Below are 18,685 nucleotides of genomic sequence, written 5' to 3'. Positions count from 1 at the left end.
GAGTCACGGCGGCGGGGCGGGGCGGGGCGCAGCGGTCACGGCCGTATTTGGTGCGAGCACGAGCGCCTTCCTCTGGGCGGCCCGTCCGGGAATGGCGGAGTCTCCATTTTGTGCCTTGGAGCCGGCGGGGGAAGTCGGCACAATGGCCCTGCGGCCGTGTGCTCCCCACCCTGGGTTTACCATCTGGCCTTCTCACGTCTGGGGAGAAAAGATGGAGTTCGGTCTAGAGTTTTCCTCTGACGGGAATGGCCTTTTGGTTCCTATTCAGGCTTTTCACGGCATCCAGCAGCAGCGTTGCTGTAACCGACAAAGACACCTTCGAATCAAGCACATTCCTCGATTCCAGCAAAGCCCCGCATCATGACCGAGATGGAGATGAGCTACCAGAGCAGCGAGGTGTTGGTGGGGGACTTGATGTCCCCCTTCGACCAGTCGGGTTTGGGGGCTGAAGTCAGTCTGGGCCTTTTAGATGACTACCTGGAGGTGGCCAAGCACTTCAAACCTCATGGGTTCTCCGGCGACAAGGCAAAGGCGGGCTCCTCCGAATGGCTGGCTGTGGATGGGTTGGTCAATGCCTCAGATACCGGCAAGGGTGAGTTTTTGCGTGGGTTTGCGCACCGCGGGTTTGGCCACTTAGTGGGTCTGGTTTAATCGACTAATTGTCAAATCTTTTGTAGAGGATGCCTTCTCTGGGACAGATTGGATGTTGGAGAAAATGGATCTGAAGGAGTTCGACTTTGATGCCCTGTTTCGTTTCGATGACCTGGAAATGGAAACCATGCCTGATGAGCTTTTGGCCACGTTGGATGACGCGTGTGATCTCTTTCCCATAGTCCAAGAGAACAAGGAGCCCCCCCAGACAGTGAACCCAATTGGCCATCTCCCAGAAAATGTAAAAACCGACCAGGTTGCTCCCTTCACCTTCTTACAACCTCTTTCTCTATCATCTACTCCAGATCATTCCTTTAGCTTAGATCTAGGCAGTGAAGTGGATATATCTGAAGGAGACAGGAAGTCTGACTCCACTACTTATATTACCACGGTCCCCCAGTATGTAAAAGAGGAAGACTCTCCCTCAGATAATGACAGTGGCATCTGTATGAGCCCGGAGTCCTACTCGGGCTCTCCCCAACACAGCCCCTCTGTCTCCAGGGGCTCTCCAAATCGTCTGCAGTCTCCAGGTGTATCCTGTGTGTCTGTCCGCTCCAAACCCTATGACCCTCCTGGGGAAACTGCAAGAGTCAGGGTTGATAAGCTGGATAAGAAGCTGAAGAAAATGGAACAAAACAAGACAGCAGCCACTAGGTACCGCCAGAAAAAGAGGGCAGAGCAGGAAGCCCTTGCTGGTGAGTGTAAAGAACTAGAAAAGAAGAATGAGGCTCTGAAGGAAAAGGCAGATTCTCTAGCCAAGGAAATACAGTACCTTAAAGATCTGATAGAAGAGGTCCGGAAGGCAAGGGGGAAGAAAAAGGCCCCCCAGTAGGGTAGTCAGGAGTGCTGCATTGCTTGTACATAGGGATCTTGTGCTGAAGCTGTTAATAAATTATTTTGTAGTGAAACTTACCAACAGACCTATTGTGTTCCTTACCAACCTCACTCCAAGGCACAGCCTCCAGTTTGTGACCAACCTGCAGCCTTGTCTTTGGGGGAGGGACCGACCAATGCTCAATGGTGTATGACCTGAAATAAAGGGTGGCTAAGTAGGTTGTCAGGTGGGTGCTATAAAACTGCCTCAGTACCGCCTGCAGAGTTGGCTGGCTTTGTGCCAACATTTGCTGTGGAAAGTACCCAGCCAAGGTCACATTCCTCAAGATTATGTTTGCCTAAGCTTACAGTTCTGCTGGGGCCCAAAACCCTTCCTTTGCAGGTCAGATGGCAACATGTACAGTTCCACAGCAGCCCTCAGGCTTTGCTGCCTTTAAATTCAAGTTTATACATGGGCAAACATTGACAAAGATTTATTGGGACCTGTCAAGCATTCAATAACAATCTATTTTTCCTGAACCTGAGTGCTGAGATGATGCATGCCACCAGTGTTTTCCTGACTAGGGCAAGACCACTGCTCTGCTTGGGTGGGGTGCGACATTAAGTTTCAATAAGGTTTCTCAAGAGCTTTCACTTGCATGCAGCTTCAAGCTTGGTAGCTGTCAACGTTCTGCTTCACTCCCAAGTCCTTTTATGTACCATGCCACTAGCCTGCTTGGCAGAGGGACAAATGGCCCAGGCTAGCCTGGGCTTGGAGTGGTGACAGGAAGGGAGCTCTGGAAGTGGACAGTGGCTGTCCCTCATTTGGCAGAGGAACTAAGGAGCTTGGTTGGCCTACTGGACCAGCGGAGCTGTCTTTAGCACCTGCAGCTGGACCAAAGGCTTCCAAGGCTGGAGGGTCCAGACTCATGCTTGTACCTTTCCTCAGGAGGAACGGGGATTGTGACAACAGAAATGTCCTTGTTAGGGGCCTGGAGACTTTTTTAATCCTGTAATGAGTTGAGCTGAGCTGATCTGCTAAGCTGCTCAGAGTCCTCAAGGACACCTGAGCCTAGGGCTGCAGGCAGGAGCTGGGAACTGGAGGGTTCGAAGGTCAACTTGTGCTGCTGCTTCCCACCCCCCAGCAGCCCACTTGAGGGAGGTCCCAAAGAATGGGGTCAGTAGGTGTGGCATTCTCCCTTCTGTCCCATCTGCACAACCTGGACAGACAGCAATGCTTCTGATGGATCACTCATGAAATCTGGAGGCCAGACCTATGGGTCCCTCCACTGTTCCCCACTCAGGATAGAACACAACGGCCAGGAAGATACCAGAAAGGTGGGGGGGAAGGTAGGGTGAGCCCTCACAGATGAACATGCAGCCCCACCAGCCGCATCAGGACCAACTGACATGTTGGCTAATTGCCTCTTCCCTTTGCCTGTCCCTCAGGAGCTGCTGACCTGGACAGGCCATGGGTTAGAGGAGACAAAAGCCCCAGGGAGAGTTGAGAAAAGGACCTTTTATTGCTGAGGATAAGCACTGGTCCACGTCATTGCTTCCATAAATCTACCCTGCTTCTGCCTCCTGTTCTTTGCTGTGCCTTTTACAAAGTGGCACAGCAGAACACAGCTTCAGCATGGATCTGAGTGTGAATTCTGCTTACTAAGGGTTCTTTTGACTCCTTATCTATGATCCTACTTCAAGTGACACAGGAAGGATCCAGCATGAGGGCTACGGGGTAGTGGTGCCATGGAGACCCCATACTCGTGAGAAAAAAGGGTGAGGCGGCTCCACTCCAACCTCCCCAGACCATGAAGGCCCTTTTCTGAACAAAGCTCCCGTGTCACTTCGGCCATAGGTGTTGCCTTAGCAACCATGTCTCAGGGAAGAAGACACCTCTAATGAACTGCACCCAACATATCCCCAGATCAGTGCTAAGGAACAGAAGACCCTTCTTTAAGTCAGACCAGCAGCACACAGTCAAAACGCCACATTTACTAGAACTCAGAAGCCCACCCAGCAGCCTTCTTCCTTCCAGCAGTATGGCCCCAGGGGGCCAGGACCGAGCCTTCCTCACAGTAAATAGAAAGGGTCCCTTTTGGTTGGGGCAGAGGGTGCCTTCTACATTTCAGTCAGCTCCTGTCTTGAGTGCAAATCTGCCCCAGGGTGTTCCGCTTGCTAGCTCCAGTCCCATCTCCCAGGGGCTGCAGCTCTGGGTTTCCTAGAGCCAGGCTATTCCTGCATCACCATTGGCTGGCCATAAACCACACAGTATGGCCCAGGCCAGCAGGGGCAGTGAAGTCCAGGTTACTCTAGGTGCCTCTCCCCCACAGTGAACATCACAGGAGCTAGCTGCCGAAGTACTCAAGCTGGAACTTCTGGAAGTCTTCCTCTGTGAACACTGTGCCCTCGGCCTTCTTCTTCTTCTTTTTCTTCTGCTCCACGGGTCGATCACAAGCCTTGCGGCCCTGATTCTGGTGCAGTATCTGGGAAGGTGGCAGAGGGCACATCATTTCCAGTTACTAGAAGCACAGATGGGGAGGCTCCTGGGGGTGCAGGGCTGAGGGCTCAGGGAACAGGTGGACCCGCTCCCATGGCTCCAGGGAATCCCTAGGTAGGTCCCTTCCTCTAGCCCCATACCCACAGACAAACCTGCTGCGTAACAGATTCCGCCACAGTGCTTCTTGCACTTGTCATAAACTTCAGGTTTGCTCTGAGGTGGTCTTGATGTGCTCGCTTCTGGTACTCAGCTGTGGGTAACAGGAAGGGCTGTCACTTCAGATGGACTCCTTGGATACCTTCTGGATCCCTGCCCCAGACAAAATCCCACTGTCTCTCCTCCTTGACTACTGCAACAGTTTGGAGGCTTCTTGGCCAAATCCACTCTCCACAGTGGTCTTTCTTGAAAGTGTCCCCTGCTCTCACGTATTCAACAAATCGGTCCTGAGCACAATTACGTGTCAGGCACTGCTCTAGGTGCCAGGCTTTCAGCAGGAAGCAGGATGGGAAAGAACTCCTGAACTCGTGGACCCCAGTGAGAAAAGATGGGAGGCAAACAAGTCAACCAATATGAGGTCTTGAGCACAATGTCCAATACCATCAAAAAAGAAGAAAAGGAGACTAGCAGGGGAAGGGCTATGTAGAAGGTGGAAACCAACTGGGAGGCCTTTACAATAACCCAGGTATGAGGTGGCGGTCACACAGTTGTCTGCTTTTGTGGCCATCCCTCTCCCCACTCTTGCTCGTGCAGGGCCCTGGGCTGGACATCAGAGCCTCAGACAAGTCCAAAGGGAATTCTGTGCCTCGGGCGAGTCTCAGTCCAGCAGAAATGGCAGCAACCCCAGTGACAGGATGGCCAGACATCCCCAACATGCTTGTTCATTACATGCCACCTTTACTATGCTAGCCTTTCCTTCAAATTAAAAGACATCAGGCTCCCGTCTACTCTTCCTGGAGTAACAGTCCTTGGACCTCCTCCATTCGCTAAGCCTTCGATCCACGAGGGCCTTGACCTAACTCTCGGCCCCATCCCCGCTATCTCCGATATACCCGTGACTACATCTGTCTGCTCCATTCGTGGGCATTCTAGCAACGACCCGGACGCACCGATCGCCGACTTGGGGGCCTTGCCCTTGGCCGAGTTCCGCAGCTTCTGGGCCTGGGTGGCCTTCGCCTTGGCTCTCGCCCTCCGGGCCCGCTTCGCCGGGGCCCCGCTCGGCCGGGCCTGGCCCGGCGCCGCTCCGGAGGCTGCAGGGGGGAGAGGAGCGGAGCCGAGTCGGAGGACGCGCGGGGCTCCCGTCCTCGGGGGCTGTGCGGGCGGCCCGGGCCCCTCCCCGCCCAGGGCCCTCGGCCCGCAGCCCCGCGGATGCACCCTCCTCACCTTCGGACGCCGCCAGCAACTCCAGGCCTCGCCGCACCAAGGCGGCCGACATGACTGCGCCCAGCGCCGCCCGCGCGCCCCACGCGACTTCCTTCGGCCTCGGCGGTGCTCCACGCCCGGTGGAAACCGGAGCTGGAACACTCCGTTCCGGCGTGCGGGAGGGGTGGGGAGAGGGAGGAAGGGGGCCGGTCTCATGACGCATGCGTTGTAGGCTTATTCTTGAGCGACAGGAGGGGCGGGGCTGGGGGAGGCGGGCCTAAGGCGCAGAAGGACACGTTCGTTGTCCAATCCCAACCCAATCGCCTCCGTGAGGGTCAAGTCACGCCTCCTCCCGGAAGCCGTCCGCAGACAGCCGCGCCCGCCCGGGGGCTGGCCTCTCTGAAGGGGGCGAGGCCCGGGGTCGGCGGTCTTGGTTCTTAAGGATTCGGTGGGGATTCGTCAACGTGTGGCGCAGAGAGCGGCTTGGGAGCGCAGCTGCCAGGGCTTTTGCCAAGGGGCAATGTGACTTATTTCTGTTTTTGTTTTTTTTTTTGGGTCCGGTCGTAGGTCCTGTACTCTGGGCCTGGGCGCTGTCCCTCAGCTCTTCAGCTCAAGGCTAGCGCTCTACCACTTGAGCCACAGCGCCACTTCCGGCTTTTTTCTTTTTTGCTTATGTGGTGCTGAGGAATCGAACCCAGGGCCTCAGGCATGCAAGGCAAGCGCTCTACCACTGAGTCACCTTCCCAGCCCTGTGACATATTTTTATTTAAAAAAAAAATAGAGGAAGGATGCCAGCTCAAGGCTAGCGCAGATGGAGAGCTGTTTCAAGGGGGAAAAAAAAGCCCTTGGAGGCAGAGGTTGAGGCACGAGGATTTCGAGTTCAAGACCAGCTGCGTAGCAAGAACGTGTCTGAAAACAAACGAAGGCTTCTCAGCTTTAGTTTTAATATGGTAACTATCAGTAGATAGACTACAGAGCCATAGTACCCCCGTCCTTTTGCTGTAAGCTTTTCAGATAGGGTCTTTGCTTTGTCCTAGGACCTCCATCCTCCTACCTTGCTGGGGTTAGAGCCGTATACCACCATGCCTGGTGGGAACTTGAGTCTTTAAAGAGAGCAAAGGTTTCCTAGATGGAAAAAGTTTGAGAGCTTTGCCCTAGAAATGACTCCTCCTGCAGGAGGAGGGGTTCTGGCTGGCAGCTGCTCTGTCTGGCACCTGGCAGGCGGAAGCCAGGCAGCTCCATCCAGTCAGTGAACCACGACAAAATTCACTGAGAAACCATGTCTGAGGCTTTCTGTGTATCTGACGCTGTGAGGGTCCTGGAGATGGCCCAGCTGGTTCTACTTAGTCTGAAAATCAGTAGCCCAGGAGGGAGACATTCATAATAATAAACATCACATCAGAGGAAAGTGTTACCCTAGCTACCCAGGAGGCTGAGATCTGAAGATTGAGGTTCAAAGCCAACCCTGGGTCGGAAAGTCCATGAGACTCCTATCTCCAATGCACCATTAGAAAACCAGAAGTGGAGCTGTGGTTCAAAGTGGTAGAGCACTAGCCTTGAGCAAAAAAGCTCAGGAATAGTGCCCAGGCCCTGAGTTCAAGCCTCACAATGGGGGCAGGGGAGAGAGTGCAGAGTTCAGCAGTCCAGGCTCGGGGTACTCTGGTTCTGGTTCCACAGAGCTCTGTTTTGTTTTGTTTTTTGGGTCCGGTCGTGGGGCCTGAACTCTGGGCCTGGGCGCTGTCCCTCAGCTCTTCAGCTCAAGGCTAGCGCTCTACCACTTGAGCCACGGCGCCACTTCCGGCTTTATTCTTTTTCCTTATATGGTGCTGAGGAATTGAACCCGGGGCCTCAGGCATGCAAGGCAAGCGCTCCACCACTGAGCCACCTTCCTAGCCCTCCACAGAACTCTGGAGTAGTTGTCACTGCCATCACTGGAGAGGACCAATCTGGTTCCCAGGAGACCCTTTGACCCCATCCCAGGTCACTGGCCTCATCTAGGGGGCGCTCTGTCTTGCCAGCCTCTGCTGATCCTCATCTTGAGGTCCTTTGACATAAAGACATTCTTCCTGGAACTGGCAGTGATGGCAAGAGAGAGACTTGGAGGAGAAAGGAGCAAAATGGAGGCAGGGAGGCCAAACTGTTTTCCTGATTTTAGTTACCTGTGAGCCCAGGTGAGGCATCAGTGCAAAGGCAGTTTACCTGGTCTAGCAGTGCAGAGGCCAAGGAATAATGAGATCACACCAGTGGGGCCAGAGCTGGGAATCGAGACACCACAGCGTGTGGTCTGGGTACAAAGGACAGTACATCCGTGTGTGTTGGTGCCAGATGGGGCCTGGGGAGATGAGAAGGGGCTGACCCTGAGTGAGGCGGGAAGCAGTCCAGACAGGAGAGCGTTGCAGTGACACAGCAGTGCAGAGAGGGGGTAACATGGGCACAGAATGCTCTCAAGGGTGGGTCAGACTCTATCATTGTGTCCTAGTGGTTGTGGGAGGGGGAGAGGCCCAGTCATGTGGCCAGACAGGTGTCTGTTTCCTCTCCTAAAATAGCCACCTTGTTTTCTCACATGTATTTGTTGTTTGCTGTATGTTTTCCCAGCTGCCCCCCACTATTAGCTTCAAGTGGGCGCTGCATACAGTAAGCACTTCATCAAGGCATGAATAGGATGGAGGAAGGGTGAATTTGGGATGCCAGGGGGCAGCAAGTTAGGGATGGGCAAGTTGGACTTAGCAGGACCAAGGGCCAAGCTGTTCTTCTCTGGCTCTGGGCTGGCCAGCACATGGTCCCTAGTACAGGAGTTCTGTGTATTCCAAGGCCCCCCTAGGAACAGGGCCTCTTGGGGCTGTGTGTACCCAGTGGCAGTCATTAGGGGAAATTCTCTAAAGAGGGGTGCGGAGAACGTGGGACTAGGATCTCCATGACTGCTGGGCCAGTGCCACTTGGTGAGTAAACCACTAGGTGGCGCCACAGGCTAGCTTTCTCTAGCCAGCAACCTGGTCTCTGTACTGTGGGGTCTCAAGTGTCTAGGCTGGCCTTGGGTCTTCACAGCCCGCACTGCAGGTTTGTCTCCCTGATGACCCTGTCGTGCGGTCTTCCATGCTCAGGGCAGAACAGCCCTCCTGGGTCTGGCAGGAATGGGGAAGCTGAGTCAGAGCCATCAGGCTGGCTGGACTGTCCAGGGTGGAGGTGAGGTCTTTTTCTAGAAAAGGATGCATATTACTGCCGGGCACTCACTGAGGGGGCTGAGTCCAGAGAGTTCCTGAGCAGAGTGCCTCAGTTTCCTCATCTGTTAACTGGGGCTTGACTGAAGCTCCCTTTGTGGGGGGTGCATGGAGCTAACAAATTAGTATTAGAATGGAGAAAGGATGTGCCCTTGGCTCTTGGAGACATTAGACTAAGCACAGCCGGTGTTGTATTGTGTCTTTCCACTCTGGCAAGAATGAGGTGGGCTGGGCACTGTTGTGGGCCCACTCTGTAGCCCATTTGTGGGTGATCTGGGGACAGACAGTGATGCAGGGGGGAGCCAAAAGTGGTCTTTTTTCCCCCTGTCAGTCCTAGGGCTTGAACTCAGGTCCTGGGCACTGTCCCTGAGTCTCTTTGTTCTCAAAGCGAGTGTGGGGTTGTGAATGAGCACCTTCAGTGTTCTGTTCCTCAGTGTCCCCCTGTAATCACTGGACATTCTGCCAGTGGATGGCCCGGGGAGAGCATACCACCAAAGGGCTTGGGGAGGGGAGGGGCAGGAGCCGCTGGGGTCTGGAATGAGGGGGATTCTGGCTTCCAAGAAAGTGGGGAGTGGGCCCGGAGGGTCCTGTCCCTTCTAGCCAGTCTTTTATGTCTAATTATGTCTCCATTAAAATGCAGATTTTTCCGAATGGAGGCCCATTGCCATGGCAACAGAGTCTGGGAATGGGTTGCTGGGGACTGGTCTCCATTTTCTGATCTGCCCAGACCAAGCTGGGGCCTGTCTGAGCTTCTCAGCCTTGATTTCCAGTCCTGCCCCGAGTCTGGTACTTTGGGGAAAAGAGAGCCAAGGATCTCTGAACAAATTGCTGCTGCTTCTTGGCCTTAGTCTCCCAATCAGCAAATTGGGGACAAGGCCTGTTGTTCAGGGTTGTCCTCAGGATTCAGTAAGTTAAATGTCAGACCCTGGAGGAACCAGGCCTGAGAGGCACGGATGCACATCTAAGTACTCACTGAAGTCTTGGCCTTGACTTCTCCGAGGAGGGGTGTCAAAGCTGTCTCCTGCCAGCGCTGGTGGCTCACGCCTATAATCCTAGCTACTCAGGAGGCTGAGATCTGAGGATCTCAGTTCAAAGCCAGCCTGGGCAGGAAAATCTGTGAGACTCTTATCTCCAAGTAACCACCAGAAAAACCAAAAGTGGTGCTGTGGCTCTAGTGGTAGAGCACTAGCTTTGAGCTGAAGAGCTGAGGGACAGTGCCTGGGCCCTGAGTTCAAACCCCACGACCAACCAAAAAAAAAAAAAGTCATCTGCTGTTCTGAAGTTCTGATGTCTGCTCTTTCTGTGGTTGAGGAGACAGAAGATGGTGTGGGAGAGGCCTTCAAGGCTTCACTGTTGCTGGTCCTGTAGCTGTTCAACTGGATGCTATTTTTGCCCTGCAAGGGGGATATAAATAACTAACAAATGGTGGGAGGAGGATCTTTCTGTCCCCAGTGGATCTAAAAAAAAGGAAGGATAAAAAGAAGGAACTTTAAGAAGGGAAAAGAAGCTGGGTGTTGGTGGCTCGCATCTAAAATCCTAGTTACTTAGGAGGCTGAGATCTGAATGTGGAAGTTCAAAGCCAGCCAGGGTAAGAAAGTCTACAAGATTTTTATCTCCAATTAATTATCAAAAAGCCAGAAATGGAGGTGCTGTGGCTCAAAGTGGTAGAGCACAAAAGTTCAAAGACAGTGCCCAGGCCCTGAGTTCAAGCCCTAGGACTGCCACAAAAAGTGGGGGAGCAGGGGAAGAGAGCTAGCAAAGGCGGCAGGAAGAACTGAATACATGGAGGAGGTAGATCTTTTCTTTTTTTTTTTTTTTGCTTCTCCTGCTAGGAAGCTCAGATTGAAATGTATTATTCAACTGTTATAAGTAATTTAATACATGATTGAATTATATTAGCATATTATTCAACTTGGAATAAGTATTTCAAGTTGCTTTTTTTTCTTTCTTTTTCTTTTTTTTTTGTCAGTTGTGGGGCTTGAACTCGGGTTCTGGGTTCTGTTGCTGGGCTTGTCCCTGAGCCACCGGCCCTCGGCTTGTCCCTGAGCTTTTTCATTCAATGGCATCACTCTACCACTTTGAGCCACACCACCACTTCCAGTTTTCTGGTGGTTAATTGGAGATAAGACTCTTACAGACTTTCCTGCCTGGGCTGGTTTTGAACCATGATCCTCAGATCTCAGCCTTCTGAGTAGCTAGGATGACAGATGTGAGCCATTGGTACCTAGTACTTACAGTTTGCTCATGTTTCCTAATTGATTTCTGTCTGATTTTAACTGGGGATGGACTTGGGCCCAGGACTGGCCACTGGCAAGGGTCTTCAGACAGTCTCAAGTAGCAGCGCTCAGTGCCCTTCTGGAAAATGAGGAGGCCAAAGACTCTTACTGATCCCCTAAGGCTGCGTGGCTTCTGGTGGGATTTCCATCTCTACAGTCCACTGGCCGCTTCCTCCCTCCCGTACTATGGACCTGCCCACCCCCATGCCTGTCCCTTACCTCTGTCTCATCAGGGCAGGAGATGAGAGCCATCTCCTTGCCCTTCTCCACCCCTAGAACATGGACCCAGCACCCTTTCTGCTCCACCTTCTCCATTACTCAGACTCCCCCATCTTTCTACCCCGGCCTTCCCTCCATTCCAATCTCTGCTGTGCCCCAGGTGCTCCTGGGAAATGTGCTACCAGGACACATGGTTGGGGAGCTGGGGGGGCAGTTATGCGGCTTCCACGGGTCCATCCCCAAGCTCAAGCGTGATTGAGGGTCTCCTATGGGGTACAGCAGGGGACACACAAGGTGAATGAGCCCCTGGGCCTCTCCTCCCTTTCCTCAAATAGAGGAGGAAATCTTCCCTCCCTTCCTGCCTTGCTCTTGGGAACTATTGAGCATTTCCTTAGACTTTAGCTCACAGCTCCTGGGAGACCCAGATGAATTAAAGATGTAATTAAATTAGGAATCGTTCATTATTTGCAGGCTAGGATCCTCTGGCAGGTGGGGTGCGGGAGGAGGGAGGGGGTCATCTTTCCTGCCCGGGCCCAGAGCTTCTCTCCTGAGGGCTGAAGGAGTTGTGGTCAGATTGGCATGTAGGAGAGGCAGCCTGAGAGAGGCAGCCCCCTCCCCAGCCTCCACGGACTCTGCACAGGGATGGGCAGAAAATCATGTACTGAGCTTTGCCTTGCTAAACCTCAGCATTCACATCTGCAGAATGAGACAGAGGTTTGGAGGTGGGATCCTGCTAACATCCTTAGTGTTGTTTAAAGCACACTACACGCACACACACACACACTCACTAGGGTTTGAACTCAGGGCCAGGGCACTGTTCTTTAGCTTTTATTTTTAACTTAGATGAGCACTCTATCACTTAGTTAATTGGAGATAAGAGTCTCATAGAGGGCTGGGAAGGTGGCTCAGTGGTAGAGTGCTTGCCTTGTATGCATGAGGCTCTGGGTTCGATTCCTCAGCACCACATAAGCAAAAAGAAAAAAAGCCGGAAGTGGCGCTGTGGCTCAAGTGGTAGAGTGCTAGCCTTGAGCTGAAGAGCTGAGGGACAGCCTGGGCGGCCCAGAGTTCATTCAGGCCCCACGACCGGACCCAAAAAAAAAAAAGAGTCTCATAGATTCCCCCCCCCCCCCCCCCGTTGGCTTCAAACCATGATCCTCAAATCTCAGGCTCCTGAGTAGCTAGGATTACAGGGGTGAGTCACCAGCACCTGGCTTAAAGTAGTTTCTATCCAAAAACTTGTCAGACTCCCTGTCCTTTCCCATTACTGCCCCCCACCAAGCCCTGCAAGGATACCCTTCTTACTTGAAGACACAATTTTCACACTCAGCCTACACCTAGGATATTTACCCTCAATATTGTTCTCCTATGGAAAGAAAGAAAGCCAAGTGAATGGGTAAGGCAGTCTCTGTTCCATGCGGAGCTGTATCTCTGCTCTCCAACAGCTTTCTGTCCAGTGGGGGATGGAAAACCTGGGCTGCCAAGGGAGAGGGAGGGGGAAGGGAGGCACCAGGTTATGGGGAATGGAGTGTGCAAAGACCTGGAGGCAGGGTAGGGCTGGGAGAGGTGAGGGCCGCTGAGAAGCAGGTGGTGTGAGCTGGGGATGAGGCCCTGGAGCAGGCCGGTGGCAGTGGGGAATGGCGGCGGGGTGGGGTGGGCAGAGGCTCCTCTCCATTCCCAGAAGAAAGTGACATTTTCAGAAGTTGTCACCAGTGTGATAGAGCTGTCAGGAGTACAGGAGACAGCCGTGCACCTGGGACACGGAAGGCACGGCTCTGTGTGCTGTGTGAGAGTGTGAAAACTCACAACCTTTTCATTAAGAGAGGTAACAGTAAACACAAGAAGATGAGGAGCGTGGGTGAAGGCCGCCGGTTCTGCTCTGATGCCTTCATTCCCAGATTCGTTGTCACCTTTGCTTGGGACACTTTTTTTTCTTGGTCACTGGTGATTTCAAAATGGTGTCAAAGATGAAATGGCTCTCTTCTGAAAAAAATCTCCAGCCCGAGTGGCCATTCTCATGAGCTCTGAGCTTTGTCTATCTCTGTCCCTTTCTTGGTCTTTGAATCCTATTCAGTCCAGAAGCAGGTTAGGGCCAGAATCACAGCTGTGCTGCCGGGGCCCAGGCCTGTGGGTCAGTCGGGAATTCAGCACCACGGACAGCAGCCAGCGCCAGGCTGGGGCAGAGGCTGTTTTTGCTGGTTTGGGATGCTTTGGTTGGAGACATGGGGCCCCGAACCCCCATCCAGGAAGTCAGGGTGCAGAGTGGGGGTGCTGAGGTGCCTGGGGCCCAGAGCTCACAGGATAGTTAACTTGATTTCCCAAGGACCTCTGTCCCCACCTCCCCGATATCATGTGTACGCACTGTGCACAATTCATTTCTTCCTCAGTCTGTGGTGTCTTCTCCAATGCCACCCCCTCAGCTGCCTGCTTGCTCTTGCGAATGGAACCCCATTTCCAGGCCCTCATCCCTTCTCCTGGCAGGGAGCTTCAGGCCTGGCACCATGGACGCTTGGGCCCAGCTTCCGGACTTTGTGCTGAGCGACCTTGGGCAGGCATCTAGCCACCTAACCTCATGGCGTCAGAAAGGGGGCTTTGGGCTTGTGAGGTCTGAGCTTCTTACCAAACACTGCAGTCAGCTCCTGACAGCTGATACCCTGGAGGAGAGAGCTGTGGGCAGAGGCCGTGTATGCTGATGGCTGCAGGAGGAGAGGAGCCTGGGGCAGAGAGAGAGAGAGAGAGAGAGAGAGAGAGAGTGTTGGGGAAGACACAGGAGCTGCTGGATCAGAACAGAAGAGCCCCTTAACCTGTATATTTAGCTCAGGGAGGTATATAAACAGAATCCTGGGGCCTGCACAGCATCCCCCTCCCTCCTTCTTCCCCCCCCCCCCCCCCCCGTGAGTCCCCCCTGCCACTGAGCTGCAGCTAAAGTTAGACTCCAATCACAGGCTCCCTCCTGCTCCCTCCTCTCCTTCTTCCTGGTCCCACGCTGCCCCCTTATCTCTTCATCTTCTGCTCCTCTTTCCCCTCTCCTCTCCTCTCTTCCTCCCTTCCGCTCTGCTCTCTGGTGCTCTGAACTGGCTCCTTCCCCCTCGGTCAGAGGCTCAGCTTTCTCTCCTCTCCCTTCCCACCTTCCTTCTCTCTCCCCTCCTTTCCCTCCATCTCTCCAACTCTGGCTACAACTTTGCCCCTTCTAGAGCACCCTTGGAGAAGGGCACATTTGCGCCTGTGTCTGTGTGAGTGTGAAGCCGGTAATAATAGCACACGTGTCTATGTGTACTTGAGAGGCGTGTGTGCGTGGCTGGGTGAGTGTGTGTCTCACAGGGAGAATGCCATTTGTGGGAACAGTATTTACTTGCATGTATGTGTGTGTGCGCGTGTGTGTGCGCACGTGCATATGTGCAGGTATGCATGCATGTGGGAGGGTGAAGATTGTCTATGTCTTAGTGTGTCTTTGGGGAAGGACAGCTCTGTCTCCTAGAAGTGAATACTGAGTTAAGCACTGGCCCCTTCCCCCTTTCTTTCTTTCTTGGGGGGCTGGGTGTGGGGTGGGGAGGGCCTCCCCGGGCTGGGAGTCAGGTGGCTACAGGCCAGGAGGGTGGACTGGACCCCGGGTGGGCTTTGTGGACTGCTCTGCTACTTCCTGTGTGACCGACTTCAAGTCCATTTCCTGACCAGCCACTGCGTCTGCACTGCACCCCAGGGCAGGATGGCCCTGCCCAGCTCTGGACCAAGGCAGGGATGAGTTTGGGCCTTTCTCTGCTTGCTTGTCAATGTGGGTTTGGCATGCTGCTTTCCTCACTGCTGGTTTCCAGTTGACACTGGCTTTCAAACAGGAGTGGAGGCTGGCTCCCGCCTGGGCAGGGCCCCCTGCCTAAGACAGCCTTCAAGGTGCACCCGAAAGCTGCTCTTCAGGAAGCTGCCCGCCCCCCCCCCCCCCCCGCAGGATGGTGGCAGCCTCCTCTCTCAAATACGGGAAAGGTCTTAGGGAAGGTGTGTGTGTGTGTGTGTGTGTGTGTGTGTGTGAGAGAGAGAGGGGGGGGAGGGAGGGAGGGAGGGAGAGGGAGAGAGAGAGGGGAGGGAGAGGAGAGAGAGATCGGAGCCAGTGGCTGGCTGAGCCCCAGGCCCACCCAGCATGAATGGGGGTCCTGGCAGGGAGGCCCCGGGGTGGCTGGGGAGGCACATCTCTCTCGTTCTGAGGCTGGGAAGGAAGCAGCCAAGGCCATGGTCTCAGGATTTGGGTCAGATCATGTCTACCTTGTTGAAGATGACAGTCTTGGAGCTGGAGCAAGGGTGGGGTAGGGTCGGTCTGGTTTGGTGGGAGGGCATGTGCCCTGGTTCTATCCCCTGGAGTTGGAAGGGAGGGAAATCCTACCATGGTGACAGCCCTACATCTTCACCCCTGGCCCACCTCCTGACTTTATTTCCCCCTTGCAGGCTGGCTCTGCCTGATGAATTTATTCAGGCATCCGTTCATGTCATCACTTCCCCTCAGTAAGAAGGGGCAAAGACTGGCTGGTGGCTGCTGCCCAGGGTCTGGTCTTGGGCCTGGCAAATAGGGGGTGGGGTGCTCAGGGCAGGCTGCCCAGGAGACAGAACTGCCCAACAGGCCAGGATCTTGGCCTGCTCACCCACTCACTCATTCTTTCTGCAGCTCCTCTGACCTTGCTCTGTGCCCAGCTCTGGGCTGTATGGCCGGTCCCTGCCTTGTGGGGCTCCCCTTGGCAGGGAGGGCAGGGGTGAGCAGCCAGGGGTCACCAACTCTGCTTGGTGAGCTCCTAGAGGAGGTGGGGCTCCCAAGTGGGGCTGAAGAGGTGCAAAGGCTCCAGCCTCTGCTATGCAGCATTTTCTACCCCCTAGAAGACCATGTGAAATAAAGCTGGGCTCATTTCCTTCCTTCCTTCCTTCGTCTTCCCTCTCTCCTTTCTTTCCTTCCTTTGAGGTTGCTAAGGTTTGAACTCAGAGCCCTGCACTAGCTTGGCTTGCTGGCTTAGATGGTGATCCACCATTTAAGCCATACCTCCAGCCCTACATTTTTGTTGGTTGGGGGACTTGAACTCAGGGCCTGGGCACTGTCATTGAGCTCTTTTGCTCAGAGCTAGTGGTCTACCACTTTGAGCCACAGCACCCTCCTGGTTTCTGAGTAGTTTATTGGAGATAAGAGACTCACACTTTCCTGTCCAGGCTGGCTTTGAACCACAATCCTCAGATCTCAGCCTCCTGAATAGCTAGGATTGCAGGCATGCACCACCAGCCCCCAGCTCAGCCCTACGTTTTGTTGATTTAATTTGGAGATGGAGTATCACATACTTTACTGCTCAGACTTGCTTTGAACTATAGTCCTACAGATCTCAGCCTCCTGAGTAGGACCCTGGCCACTTGAGAGGTTAGGTTGACAGGTGTGAGCCACCAGCACCCTGGCTTTGAACTGCGATCCTCAGATCTCAGCCTCCTTAGTAGCGAGGATTACAGGCGTGAGCTACCAGCACCTGCCTGGGATTCTTTTTTAAACCCAGAGGTGGTCTCCCAGCTGGGACTGAAGGACTGCCCTCCTCCCACCCCCAGTTTTCACAAGATTAAAACGCCCAAAGAAAGCTCTGAAGCCTCCTGGGCGGGTGTTCTGACAGGGGCAGGGAGGCTGGGACACCCCCACCCTAGCGCCCAGCCCAGTCCCAGGCAGTGAGGCTGCAGGTGTCCACTAAGGTGGTCAGCCCCTCAATGGTCTCTCCTTCATGGTAACATTGGAGGTGGCCTCCAGGAGGCCTGACTGCCAGGCACCAGCCTCTGTCCAGCCTAAGATAAAAGGGACAGTTGGCTGCCTTATTATTCTTTCTACAAGCAGCAGAGATGCATGCGTGTGTGAGACTTACACACAGCACAATGACAGGGAGTGACAGACAGACAGACAGACAGACAGAGAAAGCTGCCACACTGAGTCAGAGAGGCAGAGATGGAAGAGGGGAGAGGGAGGAGCATGGTGATCCCTCTGGGGGACTCACCTGAGTCTTCCATCTCCCCGCCTTTGCCCCTGCTGTCAGCTGGCCTTGAATGACCCTTCTGGTTGTCGCTGTCTTTCAGGTTGTCACTGCTGGGAGCTTGCTGCGCCTCCCTTCCCCCTGCCCACTGCCTCCCTGCAGGGGGGCTCCTCTCGTACTGAGGATGAATCTGGGGTGTCTACAACATGGCTGCTCCCTGCTGGGCTGGGTTCCTGGGCCTCTGCCTACCCGCCACCCAGCACACAGTAGGTGTGCAAGAGTTTCTCTTCAGTTGTGCCAGCCTGACATTGATGGCCTGCAAATATTGAGCACCTACAGCATGCCCGGGCTGCTGAGGGGTGTCCTGGGGGTTCTGTCTGGGGTGGGAGGCCTTGCCTCTTGCCAGGCTGTTGGGGACCCCCAGTGACCCTTTCCAGATGCTTCCAGATGGCACACTTTGTGCCCCATCCAGGTAGCGTCTAGGATAGCCATGTTGTCTTGGCTGAGTCAGGGGCCTCCAACTGGGCTACCCCAGGGGCCTGACATCTGTCCCCATCTGTCCCCATCTGCCCTCTCTGCCCCCTTCTGCCTTCCATCCTGGCAGGTGGGAAAAGAGAACTCTCCCTCCCTTCCTCCCTTCCCCCCCCCACATACTCTGGGGTCCTCGACAGCTGATTTCATGACTTCATTTCTCCAGGTCCTGGCTCTCCTGCTGGACCAGGAGGTTCATGACCCCTGTCACCTTGGACTATTTGGGGGTTCACTGGGCTAAGAAAGCAAGTGGGAGGAGGGAATGCTTGCTCCCCAGCCAGGTAAGCTGGCAGCACCCCACCCTTTCTCCTGAACGGGGTTCTCCCCGGGGCTGCAGCGCCCAGGTCCTGCAGGGCTGTCTCAGCTCTTTCTTCCTGTGCGCACGCGGAACGCCCCGGCACAGGCCCTGGGGCTTTCTGGGGCCTAGAGGAGAGACGGACTCTCTGCAACCATGCCAGCGCCAGTGACAAGGCCCTCAGTCCCTTGGGGGTGCTCCTGGGGTGAGAAGTGGGATCCTCTCCCCGCCTCCCGCCATTCCAGTTCCTCTGCAGGTAGGTTCCAGGACAATGCAGCCTCTGCCCTCAGACTGGGCTCTGGGTCCTTCAGGGCTTCTGCCAGGTGCCTGAAGGTTCAACCTTTCCCATCACATTTGGGGGGCCCAGCATCCGGCCCACCTTTCCTGTGCATGCCACTCCAGCTCCTCCCCCATCGTGCCCACACATCTGGCTTTCCTACAGAAAATTCCTGTGGCCCTGGTGCAGACCTGCCACCTAGAAGGTGCTTTGCTTGGAAGGCTAGGTTTGCTTGCTGGCTTTGTTTTTCTGCCCTGTCCCTGTCTGCTATTCTCAGTGCTGGCTGGGGGTTCCTGTCTGGGCCTGTTCTTAGAGGAGAATTGGGAAGCTGGGGCAGGAGGCGTGGGGTAAAAGGGACTCCTCTCCAAACCTCTCAGGGGAATGTGCTCGGCCATGCCACTGGGCGGTCAGTGTGAGGGTGTCTTGGTGCAGCTTCTCCCTGCGTTAGCTGGTGAAGCTGCTCTGATTGGAATCTTTGAAACTGTGGCTCTTAGAGCATTTGGGTCTCAGAATCCAGAACTCCAGTTCACAGCATGGGTCCCCAGACTTCATAAACCCAGCTCTGTCATCTATCAGC

General features: G+C 54.5%; 3 protein-coding genes across 3 annotated transcripts in view; 2 read left to right on the top strand and 1 right to left on the bottom strand.

Annotated features, from left to right (window-relative positions):
- Atf4 (activating transcription factor 4) overlaps window positions 1-1,563 on the top strand; it is a 2,045-nt gene extending 482 nt beyond the window's left edge. Inside the window, exons 2-3 of the mRNA XM_013024880.1 lie at window positions 269-592; window positions 678-1,563. Coding sequence (XP_012880334.1) covers window positions 361-592; window positions 678-1,483 — 1,038 coding nt within the window. The 5' untranslated portion in view covers window positions 269-360 and the 3' untranslated portion in view covers window positions 1,484-1,563. The remainder of the gene's footprint in view (window positions 1-268; window positions 593-677) is intronic.
- The window catches only part of Mief1 (mitochondrial elongation factor 1), a 25,153-nt gene extending 10,102 nt beyond the window's left edge, over window positions 1-15,051 (top strand). Inside the window, exon 5 of the transcript XR_001175385.1 lies at window positions 15,024-15,051. The gene's annotated coding sequence lies outside the window, so the exon portion shown is untranslated. The remainder of the gene's footprint in view (window positions 1-15,023) is intronic.
- On the bottom strand, window positions 3,440-5,444 carry Rps19bp1 (ribosomal protein S19 binding protein 1). Its single transcript, XM_013024881.1, has 4 exons — window positions 5,345-5,444; window positions 5,071-5,211; window positions 4,117-4,214; window positions 3,440-3,950 (listed from the first exon to the last, which is right to left on the bottom strand). Exons 1-4 carry the CDS (start codon window positions 5,394-5,396, stop codon window positions 3,813-3,815), a joined length of 429 nt encoding a protein of 142 aa, XP_012880335.1. The 5' UTR covers window positions 5,397-5,444; the 3' UTR covers window positions 3,440-3,812.
- Window positions 15,052-18,685: the final 3,634 nt, after the last annotated feature.

This window comes from Dipodomys ordii, unplaced genomic scaffold (genome assembly GCF_000151885.1).
Source record: "Dipodomys ordii isolate 6190 unplaced genomic scaffold, Dord_2.0 Scaffold79, whole genome shotgun sequence".
NCBI classification, from domain to species: Eukaryota; Metazoa; Chordata; class Mammalia; order Rodentia; family Heteromyidae; genus Dipodomys; species Dipodomys ordii.
The sequence above is the reverse complement of the archived record's forward strand: the minus strand, read 5'-3'. Positions and strand labels throughout refer to the sequence as shown.

What these genes read in the sequence shown, in the direction of transcription:
- Rps19bp1 (XM_013024881.1), bottom strand. Translation starts at nt 5,396, where the DNA reads ATGTCGGCCGCCTTGGTGCGGCGAGGCCTGGAGTTGCTGGCGGCGTCC. An exon ending in GTTGCTGGCGGCGTCCGAAG is followed by an intron (nt 5,212 to 5,344) that starts GTGAGGAGGGTG and finishes TCCCCCCTGCAG; the next exon opens with CCTCCGGAGCGGCGCCGGGC. An exon ending in CGGAATCTGTTACGCAGCAG is followed by an intron (nt 3,951 to 4,116) that starts GTTTGTCTGTGG and finishes CCACCTTCCCAG; the next exon opens with ATACTGCACCAGAATCAGGG.